The sequence below is a fragment of the Amblyomma americanum genome, chromosome 6 (assembly GCF_052857255.1).
Source record: "Amblyomma americanum isolate KBUSLIRL-KWMA chromosome 6, ASM5285725v1, whole genome shotgun sequence".
Lineage (NCBI taxonomy): Eukaryota > Metazoa > Arthropoda > Arachnida > Ixodida > Ixodidae > Amblyomma > Amblyomma americanum.
In genome coordinates this window covers 10,271,077-10,291,472 of record NC_135502.1, presented here as the reverse complement: position 1 = coordinate 10,291,472, position 20,396 = coordinate 10,271,077, and the positions used below count along the sequence as shown (strand labels likewise).

The window sequence follows — 20,396 nt, the reverse complement described above, 5'->3', positions numbered from 1 at the left end:
GGCGCGCCGATGCCTCGGCGCACACCTCTACCCCCATGTCTGTCCAATTAACTCTGTCTTTTGTCAGCTGTATTCACCGTATGCCCGCAAACTTCTTGATCTCATCCGCCCACCGAACATTCTGCCACCCCTGCTACGCTTGCCGTGAAGTAAGCGAGCAGGTAGAGAGCACTGTAGAGCAGGGAGAGAAATTTGGAACCGGAAATAGCAGTAGCAGACAACTTTTCCATGAACCTCTGCGCTGAATCCGGAAACCACACCATGATGGAAACCAAACTACTCACCTCACCCATTAGAAATTGAAAACGAAACATTATATAGTGCAAATTAACTAATATTTTGAAAATTTGGTTTAAATAATTTTTTAGGTTTTTATTGTATTTTTACGAACAAAACAACTATTCATAGCTTCAAGTCGACAGAAGCCAAGACGATCCAGACTGCGGCTTTGCGGCTTGTTAGTTTTGCGAGTTCTCGATGAAAGAGTTTTGCTGTCACTTGCTTATGCGCCCACATTAATATTTTTCGTTAATACTAAACGGACGAAAGTACACACGTGCCAGCGTTGCTCAACGCATTGGCGCTGAGGCTGCAACTCAATTTCGGAAAAGCTTGCCTGCGCTGGTAAGCTACTCGCTTCAGTGTTTCTGGCACATCGGGTACATTGGGTAATGAAAGTATGTATATAATTAATAGCGTTAAACCTCACCTGTGCACAGTTTTGCGGCTTGCCTCGTCCTCTGTCTTTTCAACGGTCATGCGACTTTATAACTATGCTGTGAAAGCTATTTGCTACGTGGTAACGTAAATGCAGAGCTGCGTCGACTTGACTTCCCCGTAGTGCGTTGTACCCGCTGTTGAAGCCGTTGACAGTGCGCATAGATGCTTTTGACGTGCGAGTTACGCTGACCTCCCTACGCGTGCTTTCGTGTTGACGTGAAATGGACGAAACGACTCGTGAAAGGAACTTGTGCGTGTTAACATTTATTCCAAAGATCTGCGCACATGCGTTTTCGCGCCGTCGTGCATGAACTCGTAGTGAGACGTCTCTGCTAGCTGACATTTCAGTGCTGAGTGAGGCGAAATCGTTGTCTGAAATTGAAGCATAATTGTTTCCTCAAACAGTGTGGATGCATAGTTCTATATTTATTACTAAAATGTACTCGTCGACGAAGTATGAGCGATGTTATATTGTGCGGCGGTCACTGTGTTCAAGAGCGCTAGAAGTACCACACTATTGGTTGCTTTTGTGGGGTCTTGGTGTAAGACGTCATAATCGTGCAGGAATAAAATTTTTCCCGTCACACTTTTTTCATGGCAGCCCTACCAAGCACAAAGCGGCAAAGGAGGGCAAGGAAAGCCTTTCAGCCTGTGGAGTCGACCGATTCTCATGACGTCACGGTTTATTCCATTGGACGTGCTAGCGTGACATTGCAGGGGGTAGCAGATAAAAAGGGGCTAACCACGGCTTAATCGGGTTAATCGCGGCGGCGTGAGAATTCATTGATTTCTTTGGCTGGAAGGCATCCCTGAGGTGCATTTGCCCCTTCCTTCTCAAATAGTATCAGTCTAAATGTTGTGCATGTGTTAGTAAATCTCTCTTGCTCGTGAAGTCTTTGCAATGGCATGCCCACACAGACTTTCAGCACCCCCCGTGTACTTGCACTTACATTATTGCAATGGTACCTATAAAGTTGCTGTGTTGCATGTATTATTTCTATATGTGTAGAAAGAGAAAGAATGATAAAAAATAACAGGTGAACCTGAGGTGATGAGGATTTTGGCATTGCAACCAGTTCTCCATGGCAGCTTTACATATCAACCTTTATTTCTGGTGTGCACCTTGTTATTGTCTGCTGTCACATTTCCACCTGTTGGCAGTTGTGTAGACAGTTTACTTCATAAATAAGATGCCGTTGATTTTAGATCACTGCTGTAAAATAGTGTAAGCACTACTGGGCTTTGAGTAGGCAGGAAACGGTCCTTTGTCCTTGCCCCATGGGGGAGTGGCCTCCTCAGCACTAGTGACCCTCCAGCCTCTCTTAGGCTTCCCCCATTCAGTACCATTCACACCTCCTACAGTCCACTCTCCACAGCACCAGGACAAATGACCGTCTCCTCCGTCCTGCCTAGCCTCTGCTGCATTGCCATAAAAAGTAACCAGTTGGTGATAAGCGGATTAGGAAAAGTCAGGCTTTCCCTGTGTTTTCTGGACCCAAAGATGGGGGCATCTGTGACATGGATGCAAACTATGTATACCACAATGCAGGAACATAACCACGTTTTGTGAGGTTACAAAGGGCAGTAGTGGCTATGGGTACAAAGCCGATTGTGTCACTGTATGACTGGTTCCAGGTGCCTTCGTTCAGAATGTGCAAAAAGTTTCTACATTGCATTGTCAGTCACCAGTTCTACTGACTTGCCTGCATAGACTAGTTTTTGTGTGCTTTCTGTTTTTTACTATTGTTCATGTGCATGAAGAGAGTGAAACATAGCATGTGGCAATGCGGATTTCTGAGCTATTGAAATCTGTTTGCAGCTTAACAAGACACGATGGCCAAAGTGGTCCTGAAGAATACAACAAAGATCAGCCTCAATGAGCGGTGCGTGGACTTTTTTGTTTGCTTTATGTAAATTTTTCACCCTGGATGACTAGATTGTATATCCTACACTTTTTGAAACAAAAACTTTTTTTTTATTGCAGGCTTCAGAGCTTTCTGCCAACCTTCTGGTAGAGCAGAAATGTATTGAGGGTTGCATTGTCTAGAGGATGCATGAAGATTTTCTTTGTAAAATACCCCACAAGTGGGTTTGTTCAAAGCACATTGCACCACTATCATTTGTATGAACTGGGCTCTTCAAAAGTTGTTGAGGGAACAGGGCAAGCCCTATACCTCGACTGTGTTTTAACCAATATTTGTGGTCCATTTTCTCAGGATGCGCTCAATGAAAAGTCGTCACACCGGTATCATCGTAATCGGCTCTCTGTGCTCTTATTACCGAGTTAGAATTATTGTTCTGTAGAAATTTCTTATTTTTCACTAATTTTTTCACTGCACCCTCCCAATTTTTAGGGTGGAATGGGCAGTAGACACCTTGTGCAACAAAGCTCTCTGCATTAATTTTCATAATCGTACAGTGACGCTCCCTTAGGTTGTTTTAAAAACTGGCCATATATGTTTCTAGCACTTGTGGTTCCTAAGAAAATGGGTCAGTTATTGTCACAATTTATGTCTTGAGATGATTGGCTTTGAAGCCTGAAAAAAAGTCAGTACGAAATTATATCAACAAATGCACGTTGAAATAGCCACCAGCTACATAGCCATCTCCACAATCATTATTTCTCTTGTTTATTTGTTCCCTTGGTTTTTGAGCCTCCTTTGTGATCAGTTGTGTAGCTCTTTCCGTACAGTAAACTCATCACTGGTTAGCCTAAGACAACTGTTGTGCCAAGTAGTGTCCTGGTGAAACACTGAATGACATGAGAATGGTAGCTCGGGCAATGCTGCCAAAAATAAAAGTAAGCACACCATTGATACCGCATGTCCTTTGCAGCACGCATCCAAAAAAATTCTAGACCAATTTGCATTCTGTGTGCATTCCCATTGAGGTATTTCTTTTTCTTTCTCAACCAATCTATAGCCACGGTCAGGAAGTAATCTTTAGCTTGTCTGTGCATGCTTCCGACAGTGAGTGTTTTGAAAAATAAGAACTTGTAGAAGATGATAGCCGTCATATACTAGAGGCATGCCGTATCGGTCGGCGTTGCCAGAATTCAACATCATGATGGTAAGCATAGGCTCATTAGTGGAGAACCAGTGGTTCCAGAACCACTTCTTTGGCATTAGTCATTCCAGTAACCTTCACACACGTGCCCCAGAGCTGAGAAAAAAATAGATATTTTTAGTGAGACCATGCTGAAGCAGCGCGGCAGTAAAAGGCGCGTTTCATGCAGATTACATAGAGTTGAGAGCTGAATAATTGAAAAACAAAATGCTAGGAAGTCTTTTTTGTTTTAAAATTTCTTTAAACTTGGGGAAAATCAGTGTGCCTGTTTTGTTACTTTTTTTTTTCAACTTAGGAGAGCTACACGTCATACGTACATGTAAAATGGGGCATGGTTTATCACCGCCCAGCTTTGAAAAATGGTCATTTCTTATGTTAAAAAAATTATTGGTATGCAAGTGAGACATTGAACCTCATTCAAGAAAAAGCGGAAATTTCATATTGCATAAGAACAAAAATTTGATTTTTTTTTATTCTTAATTTAGCCCACCCTGTGGCTTTGAAGGGTTAAACAGGCAGGTTTGATTCTGCTGGGGCTGTATGCTGCTTCTGCTTTGCAAGTAATCATGTGTGCGAGCCCGTTTTTTTTTCCAAACAGATAGTAACTAGACAGTGACCATCTCACTGCTTGTGAGGACATTAATAAGAGTGCCAGCTGCATTTGGGTGCATGTAGCCTGCTTTAGTGCACTTTTAAAACTGTGTTTTTGTCAGATTTCTAGTGTTGTTAAAACTCTAGGCATAAAACAACAAGGGGTAATCATTTCTAACCGGTTTTCCACTTTCATGTATTTGTCACCCTCTGTGCACTATTCTTGCTGGAATTGGCATGTGTTAGCTGTACATACTAACCGCCATAACAACGGGAAGCTTTGCATAAGCCCTTCTAAGGTGTCTACAGTGATGCAGATGAAATTTTAATCATCTGTGATGGCGTTAGGTGTCGTTAGCAATGAGAGCGACATCATGCCACCACACTTTGAAGAAAGACTCTACATTACTGTGGCTGCATGCATGGAAGTGCTTGACATTGTTGTAAAGCCCTCGAAAGGGTGTGTCAAGAAAAAGTGGAGGGGACACTTCAGCTCCACCTTAAGGGTATGCTGCGATAGTGTAAATGGGTTATTTGCAGAAATGGTCATTCTCTGCTTTACATTCATAGGTCCCTGGGAGCCATTGTACCACTCCTGGCACAGTGGTGCAGCAGTTAACAGTTACGTGATGTGCTACTGCCCTGCAATGGCTCATGCTGCCACCAGTGGGGCTTGTACAACCCAGATTTCTTTTCCCAATGAACCTCTCGCGTCCTATCATTAATTTAAATGCCACCTGCCACGGTGGGCAGTTTGCTCACTATCTGAGGGGAAGGTTTTGATGATGCCACAAGGTCTCGTGACCTAGGTGGCCTACCTAGGTTTCTTCTCTGGGGAGTTTTCGTGGATTTTTCACTCAAGGTCAGTGACGCCAACAACAGACGCCCCTGACGATGCTGGTTTCTTTGTGACATGTGCTCCTTAATGCTCTCGCGTTAAAAATGTGTTATGTATTTCAATAAGATTCGGTCTTGCAACAGTGCCTGTGTTAGTTAGGAGTGGCTGGCTGGGAACTTCCGGAACCATGTCATCCAAACTTGTGGCCTCCTAGCTCCAGGTCTGAATTCGCTGGACTACGATGACTGGAGCGTCATTGGGAGGCAGGCCAACAAACGGCTACATAACGCGGAAGACTCACTGACGGCTGCCATTGCTGAATGAATGACCAACATCTCCCAAGTACCACCTGATCCGAGCATGCCGCCGTTTTTGTAGCCGAATTGAAACTGTCATTGTTGCTGACGGTGGCTTCATTGGATAATTTTCTAAATACACAGTAACAGAAGCAGTTCCAAAAATTTGATGGCACTATATCTATTTGTTGCCTGAGATATGGTTCCATACCTGAAGTGAGCGTTGTGTTCTCTTACCTTGTATGTACGAACTGCCCCACCTATCAGACTCAATTGTGCAGCCAGCGTGTTGGTGTGTCCTGAACGTAATTTCACTTCCTGCGCTCGGAGTTTGTTGCTGTACCCATCTGCTTTCCTTCTTCTTTGCCCTGTACTGCAGTTTCACAGCATACCGTCAGCAGGCCGAGGCGTCAGCCCTGCGGGCAGCAGCGGCTGCAGCTGTGGCGGTGCCCCAGTGCCCAACGGTGCCCCAGCCATCGATGCGCAACGTGCGTCTGGCACAGCAAATGGCCACGCGGCCTAGCGTGCTGGCCGCGCTGCGCCTCCGCAAGGTAATATATGGTTTTGCCAGTGGGCTGCCATGCTGCATTCACAGCTGTTAGTGAAAGGTTGCGGTGTGTGGTTGTGCATGCAGACCGAGTGTTGCATCACCCAGAGCCCTTCATAAAATGCTTCTCCTGGCTTAATCACTTGCTCATGCTCAAATGTTGCTGATAAATGGCATTTGTTAGTGAGTTTTGTTTGTTGCTGTTTTTTTTTTTTTGCAGAGTTTATTTCTTCCGGGCATAAAAGGGAAATGGTTATGTGAATGAAAAAAGAATATGACTATTTTAATGAAAAGAGATCGGCTGATCGTATGAAGTCTAGGAGTGACTGATGATGCAATCCCTGCTTCCAGGCATCCTAGGATGCAGAATTGCATGACGAAAGATAGCTGCCTTGGGTAGAGTACTTGCCTGTTTCAGTCAGAATGAACCGAAAGTTTGCAACATCTGCTGCGATGAGAACCCAGAGACCAATTATTCCCAACAGTTGATTTTGCAGCGCCATCACACCCTGGCTGCAGAACAATAAAATAGATGACATGAGACAAGGGTACTCTACCACCCCCTTCTTGTTGAGAGAAGTTACTACTGCGGTGTCAGTTGCGAGAACTTTGGGCGGGTGGGGGATTCTTATTGCTGCAGACGATCCAGACTTTCTAGTCATTGTGAATGAAAGAAGCAAATGTTCCTCCCGGATGAAGTGTGAAACAAAACTTGCTGATAAATGCCATTTAGCTGCAGAATTGAAGTGCAAACAAGGCATAAGTGGGGCTGTTAGTGGTGCAACACTTGGTGCTGAGAGTCATTAGTGGACTGGTGCGTTGATTGCACAAGTGCCCCCGTAAGGTGTGCTCAGCAGGTTGGCTGACGTGGCTGTCACAGCTGCAGGCTCCTCCTGTGCTGAGTGGCGGCTACATGGTGCCCTCCCCTTCCCTCGGTGGTGTCGAGCGGGGGATGTCCCCCCTGGGGGGAGGCTGGGTGCTGCAGCGCAGCCTGCGTCAGCGTCTCGGCCCGCTGTCCGGTGGTGTGAAGGCACGCTTGGGGCTGAGGCCCTTTCATCCGTCTGGGCTCCTGCTGCGCTCAAGGCTGGGGCTGCGGCCAATCCATGCCAATGGAGCCCGTGCTGCACAGCCCCGTAGAAGTGAGTGTAGAAACCTCTTTTAGAAACCTGTTTCAGTATGAGCACTACCTTATTGCAAAGCACTCTGGAAGTTGCATCTTTCAGCCGGTCGAAACTGTGGTTTAGGTGAGTTGGTTTATGCTCTCGGGTCTTTTCAGAACAGCATGATTTTCTTGTCTCACGTGCTTTTTCTGTTTTTTTTTTTTTACGGTTTTAATGCATTTTGGTTTTGTCTTCATCCTTTCTGATCCCATTCAGTCATGTTTCTTTGGCCCTTTACACCACGTATCATGTCTTTTAATGTTCTTTCTCCGATCTTATCGTCTTTAACTAAGTCATGTTTTTAGCGTTTGTGACCCTATTCATCTTTCTGACGTTTGCTGCAGCTGATAGGTGGTGTGACGGTGAGCCTATATATTATGTGTTTCTGTCAATAAAAATCAGTTGTCAGTAGCGCGTTGTCTTGTCCACCTTTCTTGTGAATGTGCTTTATTTTGCGCTAACGTTTGTACTTAAAACGCACCTGTGAATGCTATTTTCAAATGCGAGGATCAGCTACTCAGCTACTGGCACTGACCTGACAAGGTGTTTTGCATGGCCTCGAATCAGCTTGCTTCTTGATGAAGCATTGTTTCAGTGACATTAAAAGAAATTCCATGTGTTAGTGCTCCGAGGAGCCAGCAGGCCTTTTTAATGAACAGTCCATGTGTGGGCCCATTGTGTAAAAATTGGCAGTGGCTTGGCTCTGCTATGCCAGGATATATGCAGCGAAAACTAAGGGATAGCTTGGTTAGCCTTGGTTAATCTTGATTGCAAGTCGAGGTTAGTCTGGTTGTCTGGCTAGTTGTCACGTGGCTGGTCACGTGACCAGTCACGTGGTGCGGTGCGACCACGGTGGGAATGCGAGCACGGCGGAACTGCGAGTTCGTGGCCAATGTATCTTTCGCTACGATATAATGGGAGATGTGAATTCAGTAGGGTCTGATGAACACTGACATGCTCCTATGGTGCCGGTAGGTCATATTTGGATAAATGTACGAGATTAATGTACCCTAACCTTTGAAATGACAGTTGGCCTTGTTCTTGGGAGGATATGACAGGGGCTTTCTTTGCCTGCACGTAATTGCCAGTGAGGGCATACCATTAATAGCATTGCTTATGTACCCTGTTATGTTTGCAATGTTCACATCTGTGGTGCAGATCGTGGAGCAGCCAGAGCCTATTACAGGCAGCCCCGTGCCAATGGGACCCTTCGTGGACAATTCCGGTGAGTGTTGCCTTTTTGCAGTCACTCTTGCTCTGTAATCCCGGCCACGGCAGCTTCATTTTGATGCAGGCGAAGTGCAAGAGATGCCTGTGTGCTGTACAGTGTCACTGCCAGAATCCTGGGTGGTTGAAATTATTTCAGAGCCCTCTACTAAAGCACCTCTTTCTCTCCCTTCTTTCTCTCTCTACTTCATTGGTTCCCTCTAGATGCAGTTGAGGTGTCCACCAAGAGTGAGAGTGGTATTGCATGTTCCCTTTCCTCATAAATAGTTCTTATTTTTCATGTTTGTGTCCTGTGAAAGGTGTGCAAGTATTTGAATTAAATGTCTTAGCAGCTTTAGTACTGCAGTTAAAAGCAATATCTTGGTACCTTAACCTGATTAATCATCGTATTTGTTATTGCAATACAACCCTGTTAATTTGTAAATCCGAGTAGCCAGCTAATTTATGGCTTCCAGTAATTTGGACTTGTACGATATTTAGAACTTTACTGAGGAGCCATCCGGTACCTCATAGGAAATTGCTTAATGACCAATATTTTGGACTCTGTGAAGCCCAAAAGCTCAATTTTGTGGACTAAAGTCGGCATAACAAGACTCCGGTGGATCCGAAAGTTCGATTTTTCGAAGTTTCAACCCACGGATCAGGGTATTATACTATATGTAATATATATAATATTGGAAGGAATTTTTGGAGCAGATGCCTCTCAGTGCAGTGCATATATTGGCTTAATTGTGGATGAACATGCGAGCACCAAACTGTTTTAAGCTCAGTGGACTAGAGCACGCCCCGAGACATAGGAAAGTCCAGATGCAGGCACCAGACAAGAGCGAAGAAGACAAAGGGGCATTTGGTGGCTTGCTCCCTGCGGCAGTGCAGCTCACCAAGTATATGTTGCCATTGGCAACATCATTGTTGCCATTGCCCGGATAAGTGATGAAGAAATAATCAGTGATAGCTCATATGACGAACTATTGACTGTTGCAACGTTAAATGGGCACTGTTAAAGGGACAGTGAGCAGAACTCTGTCAATTTTTTTTGTTAGCAAAATCTGATAGTTCAGCATTTCATGGCTTTGTTGCCGCTTGTCCAGGAGAGAAAGATGCATTTATTTCAAAGAAATTTGGATTCGAAGTTGAAAAAGTTTTTCCTGCTCTCCAATTCAAACTCGGCACACTCTTATGACGTCACGGTATCCTCTTATGACGTCACAGGACGGAGTAACGTGAAACGTGACGTAAACGCAGAGTCCATGATTTCTGGCGGCTAGCGGTGCGGTCTAGCAGCAGCCGAAATGAAAGCTACCGCCGCCGCACGTTGAAGGCATCTATTGGGGGTTGCTACCGTGGCTTCGTTTACGTTTGCCTCGGCGTCTTGCCAGCGTTACGATGGATCCCGTTCCCGAACCCGCCAACGAAGTTCTCGCAAAAACTCCAGCCTGCATTTTGGCTACCTCAGCCCCACAGAGCATGCGATGCTTTTGAGGGAGCACGGTTATGTTAGGTGCCGGCGGGTCGTTTCCCCCTTCCTCGGTGATTAGCCGTTGCTAATTAAATATCTTAAACCCAGTGCGGGGAGTCGCGAGGGGCGAGGACAAGGTCGGCACGTCGCGCCCATCGGAGGCTGGCCGAGGGTTTGGGGCCAATGGATTGCGATTGTTTGAAAGGCGCTGTTGCACGGTGCAGCAGGCAGCTTCGAGGAGGTCGAGGAGGGACAGGCTATTTATTTATTTATTTATTTATTTATTTTTTCCACAAAAAACGGATGGGTGCTCAAGAGCGCTCGCGTTTAAAGTTGGCGTCTTGAAAGTAAAACCGATGCACGACGCTTAAACGGGTTCCACGCATTTCCGGAGGTACGGGATCCATTGGATCGGGTTCTCTCGCCCATTTGCATGTACCTTCAGATGTGTGCTGTGAATGGATTAAATTAGCCGAGAGCTCGAAGAGAACAGCTCCGCCCAACTGCCGAAGCTATTGAATGGAGCCGCAAGCGAACGAATTGGAGGAGAGCGGAGTCACGGTCTCTGCAGGTTCTAAATTTCTTTTAAAGCGAAAGCTTTACTGGCCGCGAACTTGCGATTCCGCCGTGTCTGTGCTCTGAGGAGGCACATGTCCAGCTGTTTCCTCCTTCTCTCCACATGAATCGCATAACGTGTCTATCTGGTCGTAGCTAATTTGTGATTTGATATGTCTTAGTCTGCATAGCTCCGGTGATACTGGCGGCACCATCTGGTGCCTATCTAAGGAACAACTATTTTACCATTGGAGCTGCGGTGATCGGGGGGGGGGGGGGGGTTGAGTGGATCATTTCAAGATGCTTTCTTGACTGCTTAACAACATTGAGCAAAAGCAATTGAAAAATCATTATCAAATGGGCTAAAGAATCGTTCCTCTGATACACACCAGATGGCACACCCATATCACCTGTGCAAAAGTTGCTCACTTTGGTTTTGGGCCATGGATGCTGCAGATGACACAGATTTCTAAGTAATTCTGGCCGAATGAGGTAAGTACATCATCCAAACATGGTATTGAAACAGACTGTCGTATGCCATCTCTGCTTCGAATTTCAGGGCGAATAAGTGAGTGGTTAAACCAAGAGAAGTATTTTAATGCATAGCTCATTTTAATGCATGGCTCATTTTAATGCATAGCATTGCATAACTCATCAGCAACAAAATCCGGTGGCATTGACCAAGAGAAGCGTCAACAAAACCTCATGATGTCACCATGGTCTTGCAGCAGGGTATAAGATAGTAATGGGTGATCATAGGCAATGAAGCAGAGACATCAGACAAGACAGCCCTAGCTAGAGATAAGGATAGTTATTAATAGTGATAGTGGTAGTTTTGGAATTATAAATGACATTACTAAATGTAGCGGGTCATTCTTGACAGCGGCAATGATAAAGGCCTTTAGGTCAAATGCTTTTAGGTCAACGGATGCTGTCACATTCATAGCACATAAGGGCCGTAAGTGCCCATTGTAACTTTTGCAGTATGCGTTTAGTGTTGCAATCGTCAGTACTTGCGTGCCTCACTATCAGTGCCGCGTTTTCCTCGTTTTGGTCTTTCTTTCTCTCCCACTTCTTGTTTCTGATGCTGCCGTGGGCACACTCCACGGGAAGCTACCAGCTGGTGAGCTGTCTGCGACACACAGTATGACGATGCATCATTCCGGCATTCCACTGTGCGCAGTGCCAAAGCACTGCATAACTTATCTGCACTCGTACCAAGCATCATCCCTACAGCTTCCTGAGCACACTGGGCAATGGCGGATTGGTATAGTGCTGCTTGCTGGTGTCTCTAGGCCTACTGTGTTTCACATTGAAGCTGCTGCAGATGGTGCTTTGAAGCTAGCTGCTGTATGTCGTAAGTAGGCATGTGCGAGTAGTGGTTTTTTGTTTTGAAGTGAATTCGAATTGAATAGCAATTTTCTTCGAATAATTTCGAAGTGGATATTTCAAATACCTCTACCACACAAAAAAGGTTGAATGGCACAATAGGCATTTTAAAATTATGTATTTTTCAAACACACAAGGCCATTTACATGGAAAAAGAGAGAATGCATTGAACTTTATCACACTTATTGGGGCTGTGTTGACATTCTGCATAAGTGGCCATCGGAAATTGGGGAGTTCGGAAATCTGGGGGTGTTAAACCTATCAATGAGGCCTGAATGCTGGTCTCAGTTGCGGTTGTGTCATTGCGCAGCTGTTGCTATTACTTTTGCTGTTGCAGCTAGCAGGTGCATGAGCACCTGCTAGGTGTACGCACTTAGGGTGCATCGATGCCAGCGCCGCCGTTCGGGGTGGTGCCATCCTTTGGCCGCCCCCACGCCACCTCTTTCTTGCTGCGACGCCATTTTGAATCACGGCGGGCTGGTGAAGTGGTCGCAGTTGCTCGGTGCAAGCAGCTGAGCTTGCATTGTTCGAGGCACAGTGGCTGGGGATGACTCGCTGGTTGTTCTACTTGTTTGAGAGTGTTCGACTGCATGACTGACGAGCTTGTCAAGTCCACCGAGCCATCATGACGGGCTATTGTGTGCCAGTGTGCTCCTGGTCAGCGCGTAAATGCCTGCATTGTTTTTGCTTCCCCGGGACTCTGAGCAGTAATGAAACTCAATTTTTAGCTAGGAGTTGTTTTTGCAAAAGCCTAACCCATCACCACCCAATTTTTGCGGGCAAAATAGGAATTGCATGCATAGGCATCATTAAAAATTGCAGTTTTTTCAAACTAAACCTTTTCTAGTTGATTCTGTTTCACAAAGCAAGACTTTTCCAAGTTGATTACTTTTATTTCGGATTTAAAATTTTAAGAAAATATTTACTGCAGTTATTTATGACCTCAAATTCACCCTTTTTTGTGCAGGTTTATATGGATCGTTTATTAATGAGTACAGATGGGCTTGAATAAAATGAATGCAATGAAAAAATATATGCAGAATTCGGTTTCACAAATGCAGGAATCGCAGCAGAGCAAGCGAAGTCTGCATATAAGCACATGCAAGAGCACCCTGTGTTTGTGCGCCCGTCAGAAAATTGAAACAAGTGAAAAACTTGCAGTAATCCTTTATCCTATCGCCAACGAGGGGCAATCAGTTTTCGTGGGGTTCGAGAAAGAAAATGCAGGTAGAGTGGCAACGTTGGTATACGGTGGAATCGTTTTTATCTACCAGCGCCCGCCTGTAAACAGACGTAATTGCACCCCTGTGAGCAGTAAACAGGTGAGCAGCTCACAGTTACACTTTGAAAGTTTAAAAAGCAGACATACAGCAGTCTTTGCGAGCACAACAAATAGAAACGGCCCGCACGAAACAGTGCACGAGCGGCTGATGACGCGCGGCTATCAAAGCGTAGGATTTAAAAAACCAAAAAACCACGGAGAAAAAGAAAAGAAAATTTCTTCCACTCGTATGGAGTGGAAGCACCTGCTGGGCAAAGGATCTTTAAAATAATAGCGCGTTCTTCAAACCAACAGACTGCACACTAAATGTTCCACCTAGAACACCTGAGGCCCTAAAATTAGGTCGTGCCTCCATAAAAACGCAGCCGCCGCGGTCGAGGGGTTCGACCGTGGCGGCTGTGTTTTTATGGAGGCAAAACGCTAAGGCGCCCGTGTGCTGTGCGATGTCAGTGCACGTTAAAGATCCCCAGGTGGTCGAAATTATTCCGGAGCTCTCCACTACGGCACCTGTTTCTTCCTTTCTTCTTTCAGTCCCTCCTTTATCCCTTCCCTTATGGCGCAGTCCAGGTGTCCAACCATATATGAGACAGATACTGCGCCATTTCCTTTCCCCAAAAACCAATTATTATTATTATTACAATTACGTCTTTGTCCCTGGAATGTTAAAATGGCTGTTATGAGTAAAAACATCCGCAGCGCGAAACTGATGAAAAACACTGTTCAAGTAAAAGCACTGTGATGTGCACCAAGAGCATGAACGGCACTGTTACAAACGCTAGCACAGCTGATCCCGTGCGATTCAATGCGGCGGCGCCTTTGAAGTTGTCCCCACCCTGAACGGCAGCGCTGGCATCGAGGCACCGTAGCACGCACTGCATGCCCAGTGCCACCCCGCGTCAAGCGTCTGAAAGGGGCACCTGTCATGATGCGCCTATAGCTTCCTCGCGTGCTCGCTCCGTCGGGCCGTCGCACTTGATTCGCGAATTTCACGCAGAGAAGAGCAGCTGCTGCACCTGCAGTCTGTTCAAATTTGTTCAGCGGAAATTAAAAGAACCACGTGGCCTCCAGTTAGAGAAATTTAGCATAGCGTGATCCGCGGCTGCTATGGTGAACAGATTCCGCGAAGAGCCACAGCATATGTGCAGATCGCCCTGAAGACGCCACAAGGCGCGAGGCACTGGCGAGCCCTTTGCACGCCTGCCCGTCGGGACCAATCAGTGCGTGCACACTAGTGGCGTGCGCAAAAACGGATCACGCTATATGCTAAATCTCTCTAATGATGGAGGTTCGCGAATAGCCATTGGAATCTAATAGGCCATTGAGGACAACCTCGCACTCACCATACCTTGAAAATGCAACATATAATAAACTCAAAATAAGCAAAAATATTTTTGTGATTTAATGGCAAAATTGCAGACTGCATTCGCCAGTTCATAAACTAATTTTTATGTGGTAGTCAAAATGACAGCTCCGCAGAATGTCCAGCGTTCAGATGTAAACAAACCAACACTGTCCTTGTTGTGCGGCGTCGCGATGTTCCACTTCGTTTCTTTTTTTCTTTTTGGGGCCTTTTTTTTGCCTTTCTCTTTTTTTTCACCACTTTGCGACAGTCGAGATCAAGAAGTGCCCCACAAATGCTGCAACAACAATAGCTAAGAATACGACAAAGACGGTCACTCATCTCTGGCAGTTCTGCCGGTGAAAAGCGAATGCTTCTAAAACGAGGTGCGCATCACTGCCCATCATCGCCCTGCCATCGCTGTCTAAAGATTGTGCTGAGCTGTGAAGTATTTAAACTGCGTTCTACGAAAAAAGTTTTAATGAAAATAGCACTTACTCCAAGATTCGACTGATTTTATGGAACATCATTTAATTTTTTTTTTCAGTGTTGCTACCCCAGCGCAAAATGTTGGGTCACATGCTCACTATGCACTCAATGATAATTGGAATTTGCCGTGTGGCAGCAGTGCATCTGGATGGCCCTAGAAAATTCCGATGGCCATTGACTCAATGGGCATTGACATTGTCCTTGTGAGGGGGGTATAAGTTATTCCAAGTCAGAATTATGGAAAATATAATGGACAACCAATTTTTCGGACTCCCTAAGGACTGTGAGAACGTCCAAAAAATCAAATTTCACTGAAAAAATCGCTTCAACTTATTGCCAATATAACGGAGGAAGGGGTCAGTAGTTCTGTGTGCATTCTGATGACTAAAACTCACCGCGCATCGCGTACACAGACTAGAGACACCGAATGCTTTCACGAGCTCGGCATACGATGGTTGTACCACTTTTGGCATTTTGCCAATGAACGGATCGTTTGAAACCCACCGCTGCGACAACTGCGCTGCCCACAGTACGAAGGGCCCGGTTTGAGAAGGCGAAGGTGGCGAAATGACAAGAATTAACAAACAACTGACGAATGGCAGAAAAACGACCGGTTGCTACGGCGCTGCCTCCGTGCAACAGCTTTCGGCAACCAGAGAAATAAACAAACAGCGTTCGTGGACATGGTTTGACCTGTTCGCCAGCCGGGCGAATTTCCTGGAGAGGCCGCACCAACCAAAGCAAGCACTTTGCGGTGATTCACCACTTCTGTGCCTTTTGTGCTCGGAAACATCGTTTGCAAAATGCAAAAAAGCCTTTCCTTTTGTCACAATGCTGTCTGCCGTGGTACGGCATCTTGCAGGCGGGCACATACAAATGGGCAGGCTGCTGTGGCCACCATGGAGAGGCACATTTCCTACGATCCCCATTGCATTCTTGTGAGCAAGCGTACATTTCTGATCAACGCGGCTACGTAGGGAGCCAAAAAGAATGCCTTGTGTAGGGACTGCCTCGGCCGTGAGCTTCAGCAGTTTCTTGACGGGGTTGTGCGAAAGAATGACCCATGCAGGAGCCGGCAGTCGAGTGTTCCAGTTGCTTGCGTGAACACTGCCGTCGCTCTCTTGCGGCCAGGAAAGTGACCTGATCTTGATGGTTGAAGAGAGGCGCTTTCTGTGGGATATAGCAGACCCAAAATATCAACGGTGTGATCTGAAGGAATCTTCGTTTCAAGATATCGCTAGTTGGGACCGGATTTCACAGGTGAGCGCGAGTTACCTGTCCTGCTATTTTTGAACTTGAGATGAACAAGAAAGCAGTCCATTTTTTTTTTCTTTGAGATAGCAATCAGAATAATTTTACTGGGTTCCCATTTCATTGCAAGAATGATGCGTATAATTATACATTTTTTAGTACTCTGACTGACTGGAACAAACTCGATGAATCTGCTGAGATTATAGCATGATTTGTAGTGATGTGTGTGCTTACGGTGATACGCCCTATTGTTATACTGCAACAGGGCAGAAAGCCAGCCAAGGTGGCAATGCATTGTGGAACAGCGCAGCACACAATCCGAAATGCGTAGAAGCAGGCACAGCTAGGACACAGAAAGTAGACGCATGTAGCCCGAGTTTAATTCTCTCGCATCAAGATTTTGAAAGCGTCTTGCTCAGGAGCCCTTCGCAGGTAGTCCATCATCGATTTGAGCGTGGTTTCTTCTGTGCGGTTCTTCGTCGGAGTCAGAATCGATGGCGCAGTATAGCAACCAGACTGCTGCTCAGCAGCTGTGCAAGGTCCAATATTCTGCAAAACCGCCAGTAGCTATGGCAGCACAATGTGTCTCCAGCGCGGCCGTGCACATGCAGCAGTCGCGCACGGAGGAGAGCACACAAACAAGAGCAGAGAAGCAGCGGGGAACACGACGTAACTGGTTTTTCTGGTGTGACAGTTTCTGAGCAAGTGGCGCACATTCTTGTGAGTAAGCATACACTTCTGACGAATGCGGCTATGTAGGGAGCCAAAAGGAATGCCTTGTGCCTTGTGTAGGGACTGCCTCGGCCTTGAGCTCCAGCAGTGTCTTGACAGGGTTGTACGCGAGAGCCACCCGTGCAGGAGCCAGCAGTCGGGTGTGCCAGTTGCTTGCATGAACAAGCCACCCCATGCTGACAGGCCATATGCGACACATGGTAATGGGCGACAGCACACGTTTCCCCATTGTTCAAGTTTACGCGGTGTGACAGGATTGCCAACCCGACGAAACTACTGTTTTGTCGGACAGGTTGGCCGACTGTTTCTACAGTGTTACACGGCCTTAAAGCTAAAATCGGCATCATTACCGGCAATGTGCAATTTTTCGCGGCTGGTGCATAATAAGAGGCATCTTGTCTGTCATCAGTTGCTAATTGTTCACAGCTTTACGATATGTAAAAGTCAGGGTTGCAGTGCGTCTTGCGGCGGGTACACCCACCTCGCTTTGAAGTGCACGATTTTTGTTTGCGCTCGCCGTCTCTATGGAACCGAACGCCTGTATAGCGCTACTCTGCTACCTCTTCTCATATTCGGAACGAAAGTCTCTGCATAGATGAGTGTTGCAAACTGTGGCTACTGTTGAAGTTTGTAAGACATAATACGTCCAAGAACTGTACAAATTCAAAACCACGCGGCTGCAACGTGTCGACGTGCGCAGAATATCAGCACCACCATTTAAGAAGCTCCATTTTAGATTGAATTTCATTTTGTTTGATCGTTTTCGATCTTCCATTCAGTTTGAATTATAAAGGTTCCACTGTATTCATTATATGGTGGCTTGGGTATTGGCAGCGAGTGCGAAAGGTAAGAAAAATCTAGCAGTCAGTTGCGATGCTTCCGAAATTTCAGGTGCTCTTGTACATTGGCTCTGTGGGCCGTGTCGGTGTGCCGCAAAAAAGACCAAATGATAAGAATGTCCGAAAAATCAGGGGTTCGAATTTTCAGTCATCGACTATATTTGCCTTAAATCTGATTTGGAAAACTTAGGGTGATATGACAGCTGCCAGTAAAGTGCTGTACAAACCTTCTTTATTCTCGACAGTTCTGGCCGCTCACTTAATCCAGACTGTAATGCATTCGTTGCCTCTGTGAAAATGCACTGTTTCTTGTCATTTATCATTGAAGTGTCTTGACAGCATCGAGCCACTGTGGGGCTGCTTCACGTGGCTAATCCCCATCCCAAGAAGATTAGATTGGTAGCATAGATACAAGGTCACATTGCTGTGCAGCAGAGAGGCAGGATGTTGCTATTTCTTCCAGCCTGGTATAAAGATCTCTTTTGCTTTGCCTAGAAGAGGTGGGGGAGGGTGCACAAGCGCCACTTATACTCAAATACACATTTCTAGCAAGCCCCCTTTGTAGACTGCAGCTGCTAGCAAGTTGTTAACTAGCTCACTTCGTACTGTCAAGCACTGCGAGCTGAAAGTTGGCCTGACGATTGTAGTCTGGTGTTTCACAGTTGTTCAGCCGTTGAAGTGCCATGTTAAAGTCCACATCATTTTATCACTGACACCCGCCCTGCCAGCTACCGAACGAGCTTGGGAATGTTTAGTTGGTGTGGTGATTTGTGTATGCAGGCCTCGGAATCGGCGGCGGCGTGCCCAGCAGCAGCAACAGATGGGGACAGCTGCAAATGCCGTGGCAGGTGGCCAGACTGACCGACGGCAGCTTGACCAGCAGTTAGAGGCATACATGGCACGCACACGGAGCCACTTGGATGCCGAGTTGGATGCGTACATGGCACAGGCTAGCAGTAGCAACACTTAATCCTAGCGTGTCTGCGGCAGCGGGTGAACCAGCAGCAGGGCAACGTTGCGCGGCGAGGGGCCGGCCGAAGGAAAGGCAGCCATGAGCCGTGCGCCGCTCCAGCGTGCCCGGTCACCCAGCACCAGGCCTTCCCAGCAGGGTTGCAACAGCTGCCGCAGGAGCTGCAGGACACGTGCAAGAAATGGGAGGATTCGCAAGGCCAACTTGTCCCTCAGTGTTTACATCGTGGTGGCCAATCACACAAGCATGGCAGTCTGGAATATTTGTTGTCTCACTTCTTGTTCTTCATAGCACAAGCTCTCTGTTGCTGCACTGGGCTGTGTTCATTCATCTGCAGTTGCCCGAGTTTCTTCTTGTTCGAGCTAATGTGTGTCAGTGTTTCATTTGTTTTCATGGAATTGAGTGCTTAGCTAGCAGCAGCACACAGCTGAGGCAGTCACGACAGTCTGCAGTTTTTTTTTCATATGTGAGGTAACGAAGCTCCAACTTATCTCCTGCTGTTGCATCACGACTCAACACGGGCAGCCAATAATAGCACAGGTGTGGCAATAGGAATATTAAAGCCCCTCAAACCTCGTAAAATAGCGACATCTTCTCTCCCCTTCTTCACTCCCTCCTCCATTCTCTCTCCCACAAGTGTCACTTCTGCATCAAAGATTGCATTCTTCAAAGATTGGCGTTAGGTTACAAAGTTTGGCCATGTTAAGGAATATTTGTTTGTCCTGACGTTTTTACCTATTACTGAAATGAAGACATCGGGACCAACAGATATTTCAAACTGCTACATTTATTCAACTGAATTTGGAATCAAAATTTTACCTTTCAATTGCCACATGGCCACACTCATTATGCTGCTGTCTTAATTTCTCTGAAATAATGTTTTTACTCTCGGAGCATGTGTGTATTAGTGTTTCACCTGTGTTCTTGGTGCCCAATATCTGGCTAGTGGCAGAATACATCGGATGCGGCCAGTACAGTTTCTTGTTTAATGCATGTGTTCTTTTCGAGTGGGCTGCTTTTAAAATCATAGCAGATGAAGTGATATTAGCATCTGAAAGTATGTTCATTCTGCCATCACTGCATTTCAGCAGAATCAACCCTCAAGAAGCTTGTAATCGGAGCCAGCCGGCTCCGGCTGGCTCACCTGCCAGAAGCAGAAAAATCTTTCTTGTTGTATGCAGTGACGGAGGCAGCTTGTTTTCAACCACAAATGATTGTGGCTAAATTTGATTGCTTTTTTTTTTTTTCAGATCCTTTTCCTTTGGTGTATTGGTACAGGCACTGTAATCAAACTGCTGTGCACTGATTGGCTAGCTTTACAGCTGAGCCTGCTCACTCTCAACTTAGTGCATAAGCACCAGCTGCAGCTAAGCTGTATGCATTCTTTTTGTGTCTCGCCAATGCGAGAACTGTGGCCTGCACTTGTCTCCATTGCCAGATATTGTTCCTCCTTAGCTCTTCTTCACTAGAGTATTTATGTTTCGATATACGTCCTGTTGTAAGTAGATGCTGTTCAGTCAAGATGACTTTTAATGAAAGTTCTTTTAATGAAAGCTTTGGAATGTGACTCTGTGTGCCTGTGTCTCACTTATTTGATAATGCACATTGCGCACCTCATGCCTTACCACTCTAACCATTATCTAGAA

The 20,396-nt window shown here is 46.1% G+C and overlaps 2 protein-coding genes across 7 annotated transcripts in view; one reads left to right on the top strand and one right to left on the bottom strand.

Moving 5' to 3' along the window:
• The first annotated feature begins 427 nt into the window (after positions 1-427).
• Positions 428-20,317, top strand: LOC144136292 (chromatin target of PRMT1 protein-like). Of its 3 annotated transcripts, none has more exons than XM_077668519.1 (6): positions 428-624; positions 2,540-2,603; positions 5,891-6,062; positions 6,939-7,197; positions 8,377-8,443; positions 18,561-20,317. In XM_077668519.1, exons 2-6 carry the CDS (start codon positions 2,554-2,556, stop codon positions 18,748-18,750), a joined length of 738 nt encoding a protein of 245 aa, XP_077524645.1. In that variant the 5' UTR covers positions 428-624; positions 2,540-2,553; the 3' UTR covers positions 18,751-20,317. The 3 variants fall into 3 exon arrangements, with proteins under 3 accessions (XP_077524645.1, XP_077524648.1, XP_077524647.1); XM_077668522.1 differs by having other exon boundaries at positions 434-624; positions 6,945-7,197; XM_077668521.1 differs by having other exon boundaries at positions 434-677.
• The window catches only part of LOC144136290 (methyltransferase-like protein 25B), a 30,651-nt gene continuing 29,007 nt past the window's right edge, over positions 18,753-20,396 (bottom strand). For all 4 annotated transcript variants that reach the window (XM_077668514.1, XM_077668513.1, XM_077668518.1 and 1 more), the window contains exon 10: positions 18,753-18,911. In XM_077668514.1, the coding sequence (XP_077524640.1) occupies positions 18,753-18,911 (159 nt within the window). The remainder of the gene's footprint in view (positions 18,912-20,396) is intronic.